Source organism: Elephantulus edwardii, unplaced genomic scaffold (assembly GCF_000299155.1).
Source record: "Elephantulus edwardii isolate Elephantulus edwardi_28Jun2011 unplaced genomic scaffold, EleEdw1.0 scaffold00017, whole genome shotgun sequence".
NCBI classification, from domain to species: domain Eukaryota; kingdom Metazoa; phylum Chordata; class Mammalia; order Macroscelidea; family Macroscelididae; genus Elephantulus; species Elephantulus edwardii.
In genome coordinates this window covers 14,678,968-14,694,271 of record NW_006399767.1, presented here as the reverse complement: position 1 = coordinate 14,694,271, position 15,304 = coordinate 14,678,968, and the positions used below count along the sequence as shown (strand labels likewise).

The 15,304-nt window shown below is 44.0% G+C and overlaps 1 protein-coding gene and 1 pseudogene across 2 annotated transcripts in view; both read left to right on the top strand.

The window, feature by feature from the left end:
- Positions 1 to 9,908, top strand: part of UBR2 (ubiquitin protein ligase E3 component n-recognin 2) — a 169,334-nt gene extending 159,426 nt beyond the window's left edge. For both annotated transcript variants that reach the window (XM_006881986.1, XM_006881985.1), the window contains exons 44-47: positions 1,814 to 1,891; positions 7,179 to 7,349; positions 8,207 to 8,308; positions 9,476 to 9,908. In XM_006881986.1, the coding sequence (XP_006882048.1) occupies positions 1,814 to 1,891; positions 7,179 to 7,349; positions 8,207 to 8,308; positions 9,476 to 9,617 (493 nt within the window). In that variant the 3' untranslated portion in view covers positions 9,618 to 9,908. The remainder of the gene's footprint in view (positions 1 to 1,813; positions 1,892 to 7,178; positions 7,350 to 8,206; positions 8,309 to 9,475) is intronic.
- On the top strand, positions 6,599 to 7,052 carry LOC102849278 (annotated as a pseudogene).
- Positions 9,909 to 15,304: the final 5,396 nt, after the last annotated feature.

The following is a 15,304-nucleotide window of genomic DNA, read 5'->3' as shown; positions in this document are numbered from 1 at the left end:
GCTATCCTTGAGGTCAGAGACCCCGTACAGGCACGGACGACCCATTTTGTCACACAGGCGTCGTGGCCAGAGAGGACAGCGAGGCGGGTGTGGCACTCTCCAGAGTACTGAAGAACAACAGTGTCAGTCTGGAGAGTACAGTGCACCTGATCTAGATCATGGTCTTTGTGATTGCTATGCATCAGAGAGCTGGACAATGACTAGAGATGATAGAAGGAGAGTTGATGCCTTTGAGCTTTGGTGCTGGAGAAGAGTATTGAATATACCATGAACTGCTAGGAGAACAAACAGATTCATCCTGGAGAAGGTGAAGCCAGGCTAGTCCTTGGAGACAAGGATTCTGAAGCTCTGTCTGACATACTTTGGATATGTTGCAAAGTGGGATCAGTCCTTGAAGAGGGACTTCATGCTTGAGAGGGTGGAGGGACGGCGCAGGAAAGAAAGACCTTCTATGAGATGGATTGATTCAGTCACTGGGGTAATGGGGATGGGTGTGTCAGAGAAAATAAGATTGACAAGGGATAGAGCAGGGTTTAGGGCTGTTGTACATAGGGTCACTGTGAGTCACAAGTGATTCAACAGCACATAACGAGAACATGTTACTTTTAAACAGTTCTCTCCCTCATCTGTTTCAATGCAGTATATATTATTTATCCCCTCTTTTCTTAGGTTACCTCCAACCCCAATGTCAGTCCCGTTTTACAACGGTGGCACTATGCAGTATTTGTCCTTTTGTGACTTGAGATATTTCACTCAGCATGTCCTCCAGGGTCACTCATTTTGCATAATATTTCATGAGTTCTTTGTTGTTGTTGTTGTTGTTTTAGTTCTTTGGTTTTTAATGCAGCATAGTATGAATATACCAGAGCTTCTCTATCCATTCATTTGTTGATGGACAGTTGGGTTGTTTCCAGCTCTTTGCTATTGTGAACAAAGCAGCAATAAACATGGGTGTGCATATTAAATCTGTTATCTTTCTAGTAGGTAAAATATTACCCCATTTCTGGTGCTGGGCACACGAAACGAAGAATACTGAGACCAGGTCCTCAGTTATAACTTGAGTTTAAATCTAAATTTTTTCTGAATTAATTTAACTAAAAACAGCCTAGTATTAATGATTTTAAAGAGAATCTGTCTACTCTCCTTTCTCCTCTATTTTATTTCTGCATTAAGATCACCCCTAATAAGCCTGCCTATTCTATGTTCTAGATCTAAGTTCTATAAATGGTTCTTTAATACTGTGTTGGTTAGATAGAAGCCTAGAAAAATCCTTTTCTATCTTTTACCTGCTTCCCAGAGCTACCAAATTTGCACTTAAATGGGACAGATGCAGGAACCCTTGAGACGCATTTGGTAGCATTTGGCTACTAACTGAAAGGTTTAAAGTTCAAACCTGCCTCTCGCTCCACAGGAGAATTATGTGGCAGTTTGTTTCCATAAAGACCTACAGCCTTGAAAACTCTAGGGGACAGTTCTACCATGCTTTTTCTGTGGGATCGCTGTGCGTCAGAATCAACTCCACAGCAGTGAACTTGATGGGGCAGACATTAAGTACCGTTACTGCTGTCCTGACAGTTTAGTCTGAACTCACCAAGTAAAGAATGTTAATGCATTGTGCCATTTAAGAGTGGTTTGTTTGGTTTTGGTTTTTTAGTATTTATTCTTCTGACTTCTTATACCCATGTCTCGGTGTACTGTTGCTCAGATTAAAATCCTTCCTTTGTTTTAACTACATTAAAAGTTGCCCTATAATATGTCATCATAATATATGACCTCTTGTTAACTGGATTTTGTTGTTATGCTTTGGTTTTAGCTATCCAAGAGAATCCAACAGATTAATAGAGCTCCCAGAGGATTACAGCAGCCTCATTAATCAGGCATCTAATTTCTCGTAAGTTTTGACAGCAACAGTGTTGGGCTTTTCCTGCCACTGAATGCATTCTCTTTTCTACAGAGAACTTGAGGAATGTTTTCTCGTTTGGAAAGGCAAATCATCCAAATCATACTATCACTCTGCCTAGCTTCTGGTCAAGCATCAGTCCACTATGTTTCAGAGAAAGTTTTGGAGGGCAAGGAGAACTACAGGTTAACTAAATTACAGTTTGCACTTCAAAGTAATAAACGCCCTTAACCACTTTTTAATGCTAAAAGAATAAAGATTTGTGTTGTTGTGACCTGGCAAGTCAGATCTGACAGGCACAGGAGGAGATTTCCCCTCCCTCTCTCTCCAGTTGAGCATCTGGTGGATTCAAGCTACTCACCTTTGGGATTGCAGCACAACTTCTTGCCACTAGGCCACCACAGCTTCCAAGAATAAAGATTTTTATTAAGCATTGTAAGTTGCATTTAGTAGCCTTCAAATACACTATGCCACTGTCCATCTATAATCAATCAAATCCAACAGAAGTTCATTGACGCATAATCCATGAGTTAGGGCAAAACTCGCCTTCGACTTACATTAAGTGCCTGGTTAGCTCTTTCTGGCCGGGATCTGGGAATTAGGCTTCGTTTCTGATCACTAATGTGTGATAAAGAACATGAGGAGAATTACATAGAAACAAATAAGAAATGATTATACTTTCAAAATACACTATTTGGAAACATTAACAAAAACATCAAAATTATAAAAGTATACCTGCTTCTACTAAATTCTTGATGGGAAAGTTCTCAAGAACAAGCAGTTTGTTTCTTGCTACAGAAGAGGGAGTAATTTTTTTGATTTGTTTTGTGGTGCTTTTTTGTTGTTGTTTCAGTTATTTTTTTAAAGTCAAAGGGTTTTTTTACAAAATTTCATATTTTGCTAATATGAAGCCATAAAGCAGCAAGAGAGAACAATAATGCATAGAGCAGTGAATACACCAGGGTCATGTTGATATTCAAAACAGATAATTATAGAGGGGTTTTAGAATAAATGCAACAGAGGTCAGTATTCGTAACATTTTGAGGCCCTTAACAGGTGTTAAATATTTCCTTTACAAGTAACATAAAGAATAATATGGTTGTTATGGTTAGGCGCCATCAAGTGGCGTATGACTTATAGCAACCCTGTGAACAACGTATCTGAACCCTGACTTACCTGCGCTGTCCTTGTCATCCACATTGAGCCCATTGCCACAGGCACTGTGTTAGACCATCACACCAAACGTCTTCTGCTCCTTTGCTGACCCTCCACCTTTATGTCCTTTTCTAAGGAATAGCCTCTGCTAGCAACATACCCAAAATACATGAGATGAAGCTTCACCATTCTTGCCTCCAAGGAGCACTCTGATTGCACCTTCTTTGAGACAAATCTGTTCTTTTGACAATCCATGGGGTCTTCAGTACTCTTCTCCAGTACCACCACTCAAAAGAATTGATTCTTTTTTTCTCATCTTTACTTATTGCCCATCTCTCAGATGCATAGCACGTGATTAGTAAAACCATGGCTTGACTCAGGTGCACCTTAGTCTTTAAACTGACATCCTTACTCCTCAGGACTTTAGAGAGGCCCCTGACAACAGACTTTGCCAGTGCAACACATCTTTTGATTTCTTGATTGCTGGCAATAAGGATTATGGATCCAAGTAAGATTAAATCATTGACAATTTCAGCCTTTTCTCCACCTATCGTGATGTTGTCTATTGGCCCAGTAGTGAGGATTTCTGTTTTTTTTATGTTGAGATGTAATCCATATTTGGAAACTGAGTCATAATTCTCTGCAACAAGTGTCACAAGTCCTCAATTACAGCAAGTAAGATTGTATCTTCTATATTATATAGGTTGTTAATGAGAATAATATAGTTGTGGTTGTTATTATTATTAGGCGCCATCGAGTCACATGAGTTATAGCAACTCTGTGAACCATCTCTCTGAACCATGTGCTGTGTGAACCTGCACTATCCTTACCACCTACACTTGAGCCCATTGACACAATCACGGTATCACTCTGTATCACTGAGGGTCTTCTCCTTCGCTGACCCTCCACCGTTCCAAGCATGACATCCCTCCAATCTTAATGCCATATTCTCCTTCATAAAATCCAGCTTCTCGAATGATTTGTTCAGCATAGAGAATAGATAAGTTTGGAGAAAGTATACAGCCCTGATACACACATTTCTTGATTTTAAACTATGCAGTGTGCCCTTGCTCTGTTTGAGCAACAGCTTCTTGGTCTAGCCATAGATTTTGTTTAAAAATAATTAAATGTTCGGAAATTTCCATTCTTCGCAATGTTAGTCTTAGTTTGTTATGATCCATGCCTTTGCATAGTCAGTAAAGCACAGATAGACATTCTTCTGGTATTCTCTACTTGCAGCCAGGATCTGCCTGACAGTAGCATCGATATCCTGCTATCCAGTGATAGCTATGCCCACTTTTAAATCCAACTTGAACAACTAGCAGTTCTCTGTCAAACTGTTCTAGTAGTTTGCTTATGTGTGATATTAATGATATCATTTGATAATTTCTACATTCTGTAAGATCACCTTTCTTGAGAATGAAAACAAATATTAATCTCTTCAACCAGTTGACCAGGTAATTGTTCTCTGGATTTTGTGGCACATCCTGGTAACGACTTTCTGAGGATTTCAGTGGCAACCCACTCTTTCTGGTACACTGACTCTGTGTATCCTCTTTTGATGCTTCCTGTGTCATTCAAAATTTTGCCCATAGCATAGCATCTCTCAGTATTGCAGCTTGTGGCTTGAATTTCTTTTTCTGTTCCATCAACTTTAGAAACGCTGAGAAAGTTCTTCCTTTTTTATTCTCCAACTCTATTCCTTTACACTTTTCAGTATACCATTGACTCGGAACCGACTCATAGCTGACCCTCCATCAGGTTTTCAGAGGCACTTACTCTCACAGGAGGAGATTGCCTATCCTTCTCTCATGGAGCAGCTGGTGCATTCAAACCACATGTTGTTGGAATCACAGCATAGCTTCTTACCACTAGGCCACCAGGACTCCACACATAGCATTATAGTATTTTGCTTTGGCTTCTCAAGCTGCCCTTTAAAATCTTCTGTTAATCTCTTTTATTTCAGCATCTCATCCCTTTGTTGACACTCTAGTGTCGTTTTCAGAGTCACTTTTTATATCCATTTTGATCTTTTCCTCCTCTTCTGTCTTTGTAACGACCTTTTGCTTTCTTCATGGATGATGTCTTTAATGCCATCCCACAACTCATCTGGTTTTCAATCCTTACGGTTCAATGCCGCAATCCTATTCTTGAGATGATTTCCAAATACAGGTGAGGATAGACCCAAGGTCATATTTTCGTTCTTGTGAACTTGTTTTCTTCTTCAACTTCAGTTTGAACTTGCCTTTGAGTAATTGATGGTCATCAGGAAGGGTCACCAGCACCTGGCGTCTGCTTTGGAGACCTTCAGGTGAGAGGCTGGAAGACCTCATGGCAGTAGCAGGCAGCCCAGGAACAGAGCCTGGCAGCAAAGGCTGTTCATCTTAGGGTCTTGGGGCCAGTATAGAATAGTAAAGAACTGTACAAAATGAAACACTGCCTAGACGAGCTCTGGTGGCTTAGTGGTAAGGAATTGTGCTGTCAGCTGAAAGGTAGGTTGTTTGGATCCACCATCTGCTCTGTGGGATAAAGATGGGCAGTCTCCTCCCATACAGAGTGTAGAGTACCTCTGAACACCCACTGGAAGTTTAGCAGTGGGTCGACTCAGACTCAGTGGTGCAGATCCTCCATGCTCTCTGTGTCCCTTCTCTGTCACCTCCTCTTTCCTCTGTAGAGATCCATTGTATAGCTGAGCATCCCTGTGCACTGATGTGACCTGTGTACACTCCTAAGCCACTGTAGTAGTATTGTATGTGTTAAGCTTTCTTTAAACAGCATTGCGGACTGCCTGTTCAAACCTTTTTGACTCAGCTTTGTAAGATTTATCCAAATCAACACTTACCACTTTCATTCAGTCTTTTTTTTTAAATTATTAATGTTAATGAAAATTTACAGACTTTGGATTTCCATTTATTCATTGTTGCACTTTTCTCCCTCCCCAAGTCCCCTCCACTGAGCACCCTTCATTCTGGACTCCTGTCATGACAATAATACCTAATCATATATCCCTTTTAAACAGTTCTCTCCCTCATCTGTTTCAATGCAGTAGACATAATTTATCCTATCTTTCTCAGTCTCCCCACAATCCCGATGTCAGTCCCATTTTACAACAGTGGCACTATGCAGTATTTGTCCTTTTGTGACTGAGATGTTTCACTCAGCATAATGTCCTCCAGGGTCACGCATTTTGAATAATATTGCATGAGTTCCTTGTTTTTCAATGCAGCATAGTATTCCATTGTGTGAATATACCACAGCTTCTCTAACCATTTGTTTGTTGATGGGCACTTAGGTTATTTCCAGCTCTTTGCTATTGTGAACAAAGCCACAGTAAACATGGGTGTGCCAGTCAGTCTTTTTTTTAACTGCTTTATATAATATTTTCTTAAATGACAAAAAAACCACCCACCTTAATTTATCTTATTAGTGATTTTCTTTCTTTTGTTTCCAGGCAAATTATTTATACATACAAGTATAAGTTTTTGTTAGACCTTATTTTAAGAATACATTTCCGCTCTTTTTCGTTGCCTGACTGCCACCATCATGGGTCGCATGCATGCTCCCGGGAAGGGCTTGTCCCAGTCGGCTCTTTCCTATCACCGCAGCGTCCCCACCTGGCTGAAGTTGATGTCTGACGACGTGAAGGAGCAGATCTACAAACTAGCCAAGAAGGGTCTAACTCCTTCCCAGATCGGTGTGATCCTCAGAGATTCACATGGCGTTGCACAAGTGCGTTTTGTGACAGGCAACAAAATCCTGAGAATCCTTAAGTCCAAAGGACTTGCTCCTGATCTTCCTGAGGATCTCTACCATTTAATTAAGAAAGCTGCTGCTGTTCGAAAGCATCTTGAAAGGAACAGAAAGGATAAGGATGCTAAATTCCGTCTGATCCTGATTGAGAGCCGAATTCACCGATTGGCTCGATACTATAAGACAAAGAGTCCTTCCTCCCAATTGGAAATATGAATCATCCACAGCCTCTGCCCTGGTTGCATAAATTTGTCTTTATGTACTTGAGCAATAAAATCATTGTTTAACTACAAAAAAAGAATACATTTCCCTTGGCCGTTAGGTACGTGTCTTTGATATTGCGTATGACTTGTGTTTTCTTTGTCCCCTGGAGGTGCCCCAAATCAGGCGGCGATAAGAGCAGAGCCCCCACGCTGTGCCTGGTGTGTGGAAGCCTGCTGTGCTCTCAAAGCTACTGCTGTCAGACGGAGCTGGAAGGGGAGGATGTGGGCGCCTGCACAGCGCACACCCACGCCTGTGGCTCCGGGGTGGGCATCTTCCTGAGGTAAGGCCCTGGAGGGAGCGCTTAGCTTTGGACTTTATGTCTAAAATCCGCTTCATTCATAGTGTTTGCACACAATTCCTAGATGAATAACAATAATAGTAAAAATACTAATACCTAGTGCGTGTTTTGTCAAGCCCAGGTGGTGTAATCTCAGGAGAGTTCCACCGCTAACAACACTGTCTTTTCCTGTCTCATGTTTGCCTCAAGCTAACTCTGTGATGGTTCTTGTATCATCTTTTCTGTGCCTCTGGCAGTTCAAATCCACCAGCAGCTCCAAAGGAGAAAGCTAGACAGTCTCCGAAACCCACTGAAGAGTCTGCCATGAGTTGAGTTACATCAAGTTGAGTTGGTGCTATGGTTAGATGTTTACTAGTTTTCCAACACTTGACAGTTTTCTAAGTGTTGCTGTCATTTGAGCTGCTGATTCTTAACCCCACGGCTGTCCCTCTGTTCACTGTGCTGGGTTAGCACAGTCATCTGAGTTGTTTTGAAAACTTGGGCTGATTTGTTGGTCCTCCTCAGTGTCTCTTTGCTGCAGTGCGATTTCATTTCTTCCAGTGCTGTTTATGAATCTTTTTTAAGACTTCAGTCTGTTTAGTACTGATTCTAAGTCTTGCTTAAATCAAACTCAACTTCTGTGGAGTCATATCTGACTTAGAGCAATCTGTAAGACAGCCCCATCATTTCCAAGGCTGTAATCTTTACAAGAATTAATAGCCACGTCATTCTCCTATGTGTTGGTTAGTGGGTTTCAACCACCAGCCTTGTGGTTAGCAGCCAGGCACCTTAACCACTGTGCTACCAAGGCTTCTAGTAACCCTGCTTACTAAACATTCTATACAATGATCTTTCTACAGAGTACGAGAATGCCAGGTGCTGTTTTTAGCCGGGAAAACCAAAGGCTGTTTTTATGCTCCTCCTTACCTTGATGACTACGGAGAGACGGACCAGGGACTCAGGTAAGGCCATTGTCACGGGCTGGATTTGCTCGCTCCAGGCCTCTGGGGACCCTTAGTGCATTATGTGGACCTTTTTCCAGTAATAGTTTTGCATGAATGTCTAGTTAGACGTTCTTTTCCCGGCTCCCAGCGTGCCATGAGGGCCATCAGGTAAACATGGGAAAGAATGAGACCGTGTAACTTCTACACTCTTTAAGCGCTCTTTGAATTGCTGTGTACCGTCAGAGTGGTCACTGCCAGTTGGTCACTCTGACTTCATACAGCCAAGACCCAGGAGCTGCTCATAGAATGTAAAAGAGCATTATTCTCTTACTTGATAAAAAGACATGCCTATCGTACTTACATAAAAATCTCCCGAGAACAAAGATTAGAATACACAGAGCCACATAACACTCTCTGAGGGCTTGGTCACTTCTACTCTGGTAACCTCTATTACATACATTGTAAGCAAAATGTAACAGTATTTCCCTCAAGCACTATTAAAGTTTTATTTAGACCATCTCTTTTTCCTCAAAAGGAGGTAAGTTTAGACCTTCAGCACAGCTGTGCAGCTTTGTGGAGGAAGGTTGAAGATGTGGAAGACAAGGCAGGAAAAGTAGGGAAGCGTCCCTTAGACCCTTGGTGACAGCTTACGGGTGCATGTCCCGGCCAGGGGTGCAGGCTTCCAGGGGGCAGCCAGTGAGACGGTGAGATCTGGCTTGGGGACAGCAGTGCACAGCTCGGTGTCCTTGGTCCAGGCATCACATCACCAAACCTGTGCCAGTGATGATGCGAAAGCGTGAAGCTACCCGACATGACTGCTCTCTGTGAGGAATCTGTGGCCGAGAGAGACTGCAGTCTCAAACATTTGGGTTCCTGCAGCTCTCTTTCTCTTATCTCCCCATTTTTTCCCATATTTTATCAACACAGTGGACAACGAGTGGGGTAGTTTAAGCCTCTCAACCAAACTCTGTCCCACTGTCTCTCGCTGTCATTTAAGATACGTGTAGGCCCTGTATTTCTTTTCAGAAGGCACGAGCCTGGGTAATGTGTTCATATCCACAGTCATTTGCTGAGTAGCAGTTGTGAAGAGAGTGTGAGACCAGTGAGATGTAACCTTCCACAGTCAGGAAGGGGCGTGATGTGCGTGAGTCGAGGACGTCCTGATGATGCGTGTCTTCTCCGCAGACGGGGCAATCCTCTACACCTGTGCGGGGAGCGCTTTAAGAAGATCCAGAAGCTCTGGCAGCAGCACAGCATCACGGAGGAGATTGGACACGCACAGGAAGCAAATCAGACGCTGGCCGGCATCGACTGGCAGCATTTATAATCCGTCCACCTCCAAAACCAGAAACGTTGATTTTTGTAACCCAGTTGGCTTTTCAAAAGAATAGGAAATAATGTCTACTGAATTTGGAAATAAATTCTTTATTTAAGCTTTCCTTCCCAGGTTTATTTTTATAGTTTCTGGCTCCAGGGACTGGATGAAAACCACCTTCATCAGCAGATTCCTCGCATCATCTGCTGTGGCCTCCTAGGTAACTGACTGCATTTCAGAGCCCAGCGAGGAGCTGGTCCTCCAGGCCCGGAGCCACTCTCGGTGAAGTCGGACTGAGTCAGCGTGAGCCATTGAATGTCCTCACACCACGACCTGCAGAGGCAGGAGGCCAGGTCCCCCCGGTCTTTTGGGGTCCCCCCTCCTGGTCCCTCTCAGTGACTCAGCAGCACAGCTTTCTCCTCAGCGAGAAAGGAGCTCGCTCTCAGAGCAAACAAGTGGACTCGGAGCTCGTGTTTATGTGGCCATCGCAGATTGGGATGCACCCGTGATGGGGAACCGGGAGGAGGGTTGGGGTGGAGGAACGCTTAGTGCTGGCTCAGTGCTGGAAAAGGTGATTTTTTCCCCCCTAGGCTTTTGATTTTGAGAGGAAAAATACCACTTTAAAGGGCTTTTTTAATGAACAGATGTTAATTTTTCGGACAGTGCTATTCCCAGGTACCATTTCTACAACTAAATTGAAAGAGTTTAAACATCTGGAAACACGCACCAGTGTGAAAACGTGGCCCCAGTGTGTTGAGCCCCCACCACTGTCCTGGGACAGGGGACTGCTGCTTTCCTGCTGGTCACCAGGTGCACCCCTCGGGCAGCCCGAGCACCCTACCAGTTTTCTTTTTCTTTCCTTCTTGAGACATCATGTTCTTACTAAGAGGTGCCTTCCTAGAGTGATAGCCGCTTAGTAAAATAAAACAGCCATGATGGTTACACACAGACACTCGTTTGATACGCATTCTCAGAAAGCTTGAATACTCACCAAGGGTGGCGGCCCAATAATGAACTCTGAACCTTGCAAAGGCTGAGCGTAGTGATGAATGTGTGGTTTTGCCTCTTGGCATTTTGTTTATCACGCAGGCCACCCTTTTAAGACAGCTTTCTCTGAACTGCATCCACAAATTCCATTTCCCTGAGCTTTGCACTGTCCACAGCACACCCAGGATGTAGGGGTGGCATTTTGAACCCCGCTCCAAGGCAGAATGTGGGGGGACCGCTGCCTCTTAAGAGGGCAACCTCATTCCTTCTTGCTTGGGACTGACACACCCAGCTGAGAAGAGGACTAGCAGGAGGGAAATCCTGATTCATACTTCACTCTCTGTCCTCTTTCCATTCTCAAGATTGGGTTGTTTGTGGGTGGCATAATAATTTTAAAATTTATTTTGGCCTCTGCCACATCCCAGTTCCCGTAGCTTTTAAGTCCAGTGTCCTTTGGCTTTTCTCCATATGTTCACTAAGCTGAAATTGAAAATTTCTAAGGCCTGGTTTTCCCTCTGTGCGTGGCTTATAGGCCCGTCTCAGGAGCTGTAGTACCAATTCCATGAAAGCCTGCTTTTAGCAGGCAGAGGGTGCCCCTCGTGTCCATTCTCTGAGAATGTCAGGGAGTCTGAGAGAATATGAATTTACATGAAATAGCACCATGCACACACTTACCTTCTGGTGTGTGTGCATGGTTAAGCTAGTTGTCTTCCCTCTAATCATCTTAATTTTATGATTTATTCAGCATGTATTATGTTTATTGTAGAAATGTTTATATAACTTGCTTTCCATATCAGGGAAAATCATATCTGTTTAATAAATTGACTATAAATTTAATATTTGTGGACAACTTGTAAAATTTGGAATGTACCATATGTAAAAAGTTTAAAGATATCCAAATAAATGTGTTAGGTGTTGACATTACTTGGGGTTGTCCTGGCCCCCATCTTTTTTCTGTCTTGTTTGTCATGCTTAAATAAATAGCACAGCAGTATTCCCTGTGTCACTTTGCTATAAATAAAGCCAGGCACCTGTATTAGCTTGAAATTTAAGATGCTTATATTATTAGCGTCAATTATGACTGTTAGCCAGGCCATCTTGACCTTCCCAGAAAAGGTTTGATCAGCATTTCAGCCGATTATGTTTCATATTCATTGACTGACAGTTTGTGACCTTTCTGGACCATTATAATGATGTTGTGCCATTGAGTCAAAACTGGCAGATAGCTGACCCTCCAGCAGGTTTTCAGAGGCTGTAAATCGCACAAAAGGAGATCACCCATTTTTCTCCCAGGGAGCAGCTGATGGGCTAGAACTACATGTCTGCATTTACAGCACAAGCCTGTACCCACCACCAGACTCCCTGTTCGAGGCTGCCCCACCACCAGCTTGGCAGTTAAGAGACCTCACAGCACAGAGACAGGCACCAGACTTCTCTCTTCCACAGCACCAGGGCCCGTCTCCAGGTTTAACTCCTGTGTTCATGTTCAGCTGATGTCTTCCAGGTCCCCGTCCTTTCTCCTGCGCTCTCCACTTACCAAAAACAGGAGGAAGCTGAGGACGCAACACTAGGTGGGCCATTGCTGTGAGAGCGCTGCTATGCTCTTCACTCTCCTAGAAGGAAGACATTAAACTGAGAAGCCTGGGCAGCATCTGGGGAGATGGGGGGAGGTCAGCCAAGTCCCCCTGCCATGCTCTTCATCCTCCTGGAGAGAAGACATCAAGCATTTGGGGCCCGGCTTCTGTCACTAAAAAGATGACGTTATTAGAACCGCTTAATGTGTCCTTTTGACTGTTGGGTGGTGCTCCGTTGAGCACCTACCAAGTGCAGGTAGGCTGGGTGATCTGGGGCAGTTATAAGTTATTGAGTACAGGCTTCTGTGTGAGCCTTAGATTTTATTTCAATAGCTGGAAGTGTTTCATCTTAATCCTCCCCTCAGTACCACCCTTGGAGCACAACATTCACTCTTGTCCAGCTTGCTGTGTAGGCTCGTCCTCTGGTTTGAAGGTTGTATAATTCCACTGTGTTAATACCTTCAAGCCAGTCTTGTATCCAGAGAAGACTTGGAAAGGCATTCACGAGCTCCCTTGGATTTCCGTATCATCCCACAGGCACATTCTGTTCCTAACACAGAGCTGTCCACTGGCCCCACTCATCAAAAGTCCATCTGTTTCTAAGTTGTTGATTGCCTTCAAGTCAAGCATGACACATAGCAACCCTATGAACAAAAGGCCTGAAGCTACTCTACAACTATCAACATGTATCAAAGTTCATAGGGTTTCCAGAGGCATGCTATTTAGAAAGTGGGTGCCACTCCTGCTTCCAAATCTGTCATAGTATGTTACTGTTTTGATATACCACTGAGTCATTTGCGATGTGTAGCAACCCTGTGTGCAGTAGCTCTGAACCCTTGTCCTGAGCCAGTTTCACTGGGAGAACCAAAATTGTCCTGAAGCAGCCCCACCTTGGCTAAGCTGCAAACCTGCTGGTCCAGCATTGCAGGTGCTCGCACGAGAGAAGACGGGACACAGAGCTCCTAATCTGATCAACCTGTATTGAGGTCACTTGGGGTTTATTTGCTGGTGGCTCAGCCCTGGGTTTGAAGCATGTTGCAGGAAGGAGGCTCTGGGATTTTGAGCAGAGGCCTCACTTCCTAGGGCATTCTGAATGTTCAGAAAATGTAGCTGCACCTACTTCTTTAAAGTGAATGTTTTCGTTTCATTTACCCCACTGCAAATCAGGTCAGCAAAACTTAAAAAAAAAAAAAAACAAAACTGAGTCCCTGGGAGAAGCAAGAATGCACTGGCCCAAGGAAAGGCTGAATGAGGTTAGTCCAAGGAAGAACCTGGAGCCAGAGACTTGCTGGTCCCTGCTCGGTGTTCAGAAGAAAGGTTTCTCTGGCTACTCAAGGAAGCCTGTTAAGATGCTGTCAATTCTACATCTGCTCTGGACCAATTCGGAACATTTATCATCAGTCCTCCCACCAGACCTCAGGGTCACAGCTGCCATGTGTTCCCCATAACTGGGCTCCAGAGAGGCTCGTGTAAAGAAATGATAATTTTGAAACAATTATTTCAAATAGCGGGCTCCCCAAGAGCCCACATATTAAAAATTCAGCTCTTGCCTAAACTCGAGCAAATGCTGGGATGATTTTGTCATTGCTGTAAATAAAGCAAGAGCTGATAGATACCCTGTAGTTGAAACAGCACCCTAGACTTTTAGCAAAGCTTCGGTTTTTTATGTAATTTTTCCCCCCTCTTACTTTGGTAGTAAAAAGTACCTAGAGTTGGGGGATGCTATAGTGCCTGCTGTTGAATGGGCTCAGACATTTAACAGAAGTTCTTTTCACACAGTATCATGTTTAATGCCTATTGTAAAGCTGTTAACAGGTGCACACATGGGCCCGGAGCAGCACTTACACTCTGCAGTCCTGACAGGAGAGGGGGAGAGCTCAGGGCCCTTACCAGAGGGGGCCGAATCCCTTGGCTGTTTCACTGTGGTTCATGGTTCTTTACTTGATCTCCAGGACACTCAAAATCTCGTTAAGCTGAGTCCAACAAGGGTCCCAAACATCTGTGACCTGGTCTGCCTGAGGGAATTAAAGTCCTGGAACATAACCCAGGCAGCACCAGAAGTCGTTGCTCCACAATGAAAATTCTTAGGATGCCAGTGAACCCAAAATTAATCCAAAGTAGTCTCTTTAACCACCACAGCTCAGTCAGAAACACAGGGAGGCTGTCCACCAGCCAGCTTTGGTCTCCACCACGTGGGGAAGAGGATCTTGCGTATCCACCTGCCACAATATGCTTAGCTCTGCCTTGGTCTGGTTACAATGAGGTCATTCCCCTACAGCCTTGCTTTCTTAAATGGAGGGAAGTAGAAAATTCTTGCACTTGCTGGCTTGGGGTGATGGGCCCTCTAAAAAGATCCTCAAAGTGGGGGCATTCCACAAGCACTGCAAAATGAGGGTCTGGAAGAAAATAGTGTCTCCAACTCCTCCCCCTCCACTGTGGACATCTAGGGCTGCAGTTGCCACTAGAGCCACCTGTGTGAGTGGCCTGAGGTCCCCAAAGAAGTGAAGCTTTTTCTCCAATGAGTGAATGAAGTCTTCTCTGAGTTGTGCACTTTACAGAAGGGGAGCGAGACAGCCCATTGAACGTTTAATAGACAAGCCAAGGACAAGCACCCTGCACTTCAGGGCTTGTGCATTGCTAGAACCTGCCATCAGTCAACCTTGACCATTGCACCTACCGCCAACTGGACGTGATAGAAAGCAGGCTCCAACAGCGCTTGGGGGCAGGGAAACACTCCTTCGTCTGAAAATTCTCTTGCCCAGTGGTTAGTCTCCTAGAGGACCCTCAACGTTTTGATGAAGTGGCCATTGTTCTTAGAAAAGCGTTAACAGTTTCCCACCCCCTCACCACTAAACAAATGGGGGGAAACAAAAAAAACCAATCTTGGCATTAAAAAAAATTTTAAGTGACAACATAGCCAGTACATTTTTCAGACTCCAAGTGATGCTTTTGACCATGGTGTGAAGCAACTTCAAGCTCATAACAGGCAAACTCAAAAGGGGAGCTGCCCTCAGTGCAGCCAGGACCTGGAGGGTGGGCTGTTTTCTTGTACCAAGTACCAAGTGTGTTGTTTATGCTCTGTGAGCTGCCCTTTGTGGAAGAAGTTGGGGGGGCACTCCCCTGTGTGCACCATGAGGG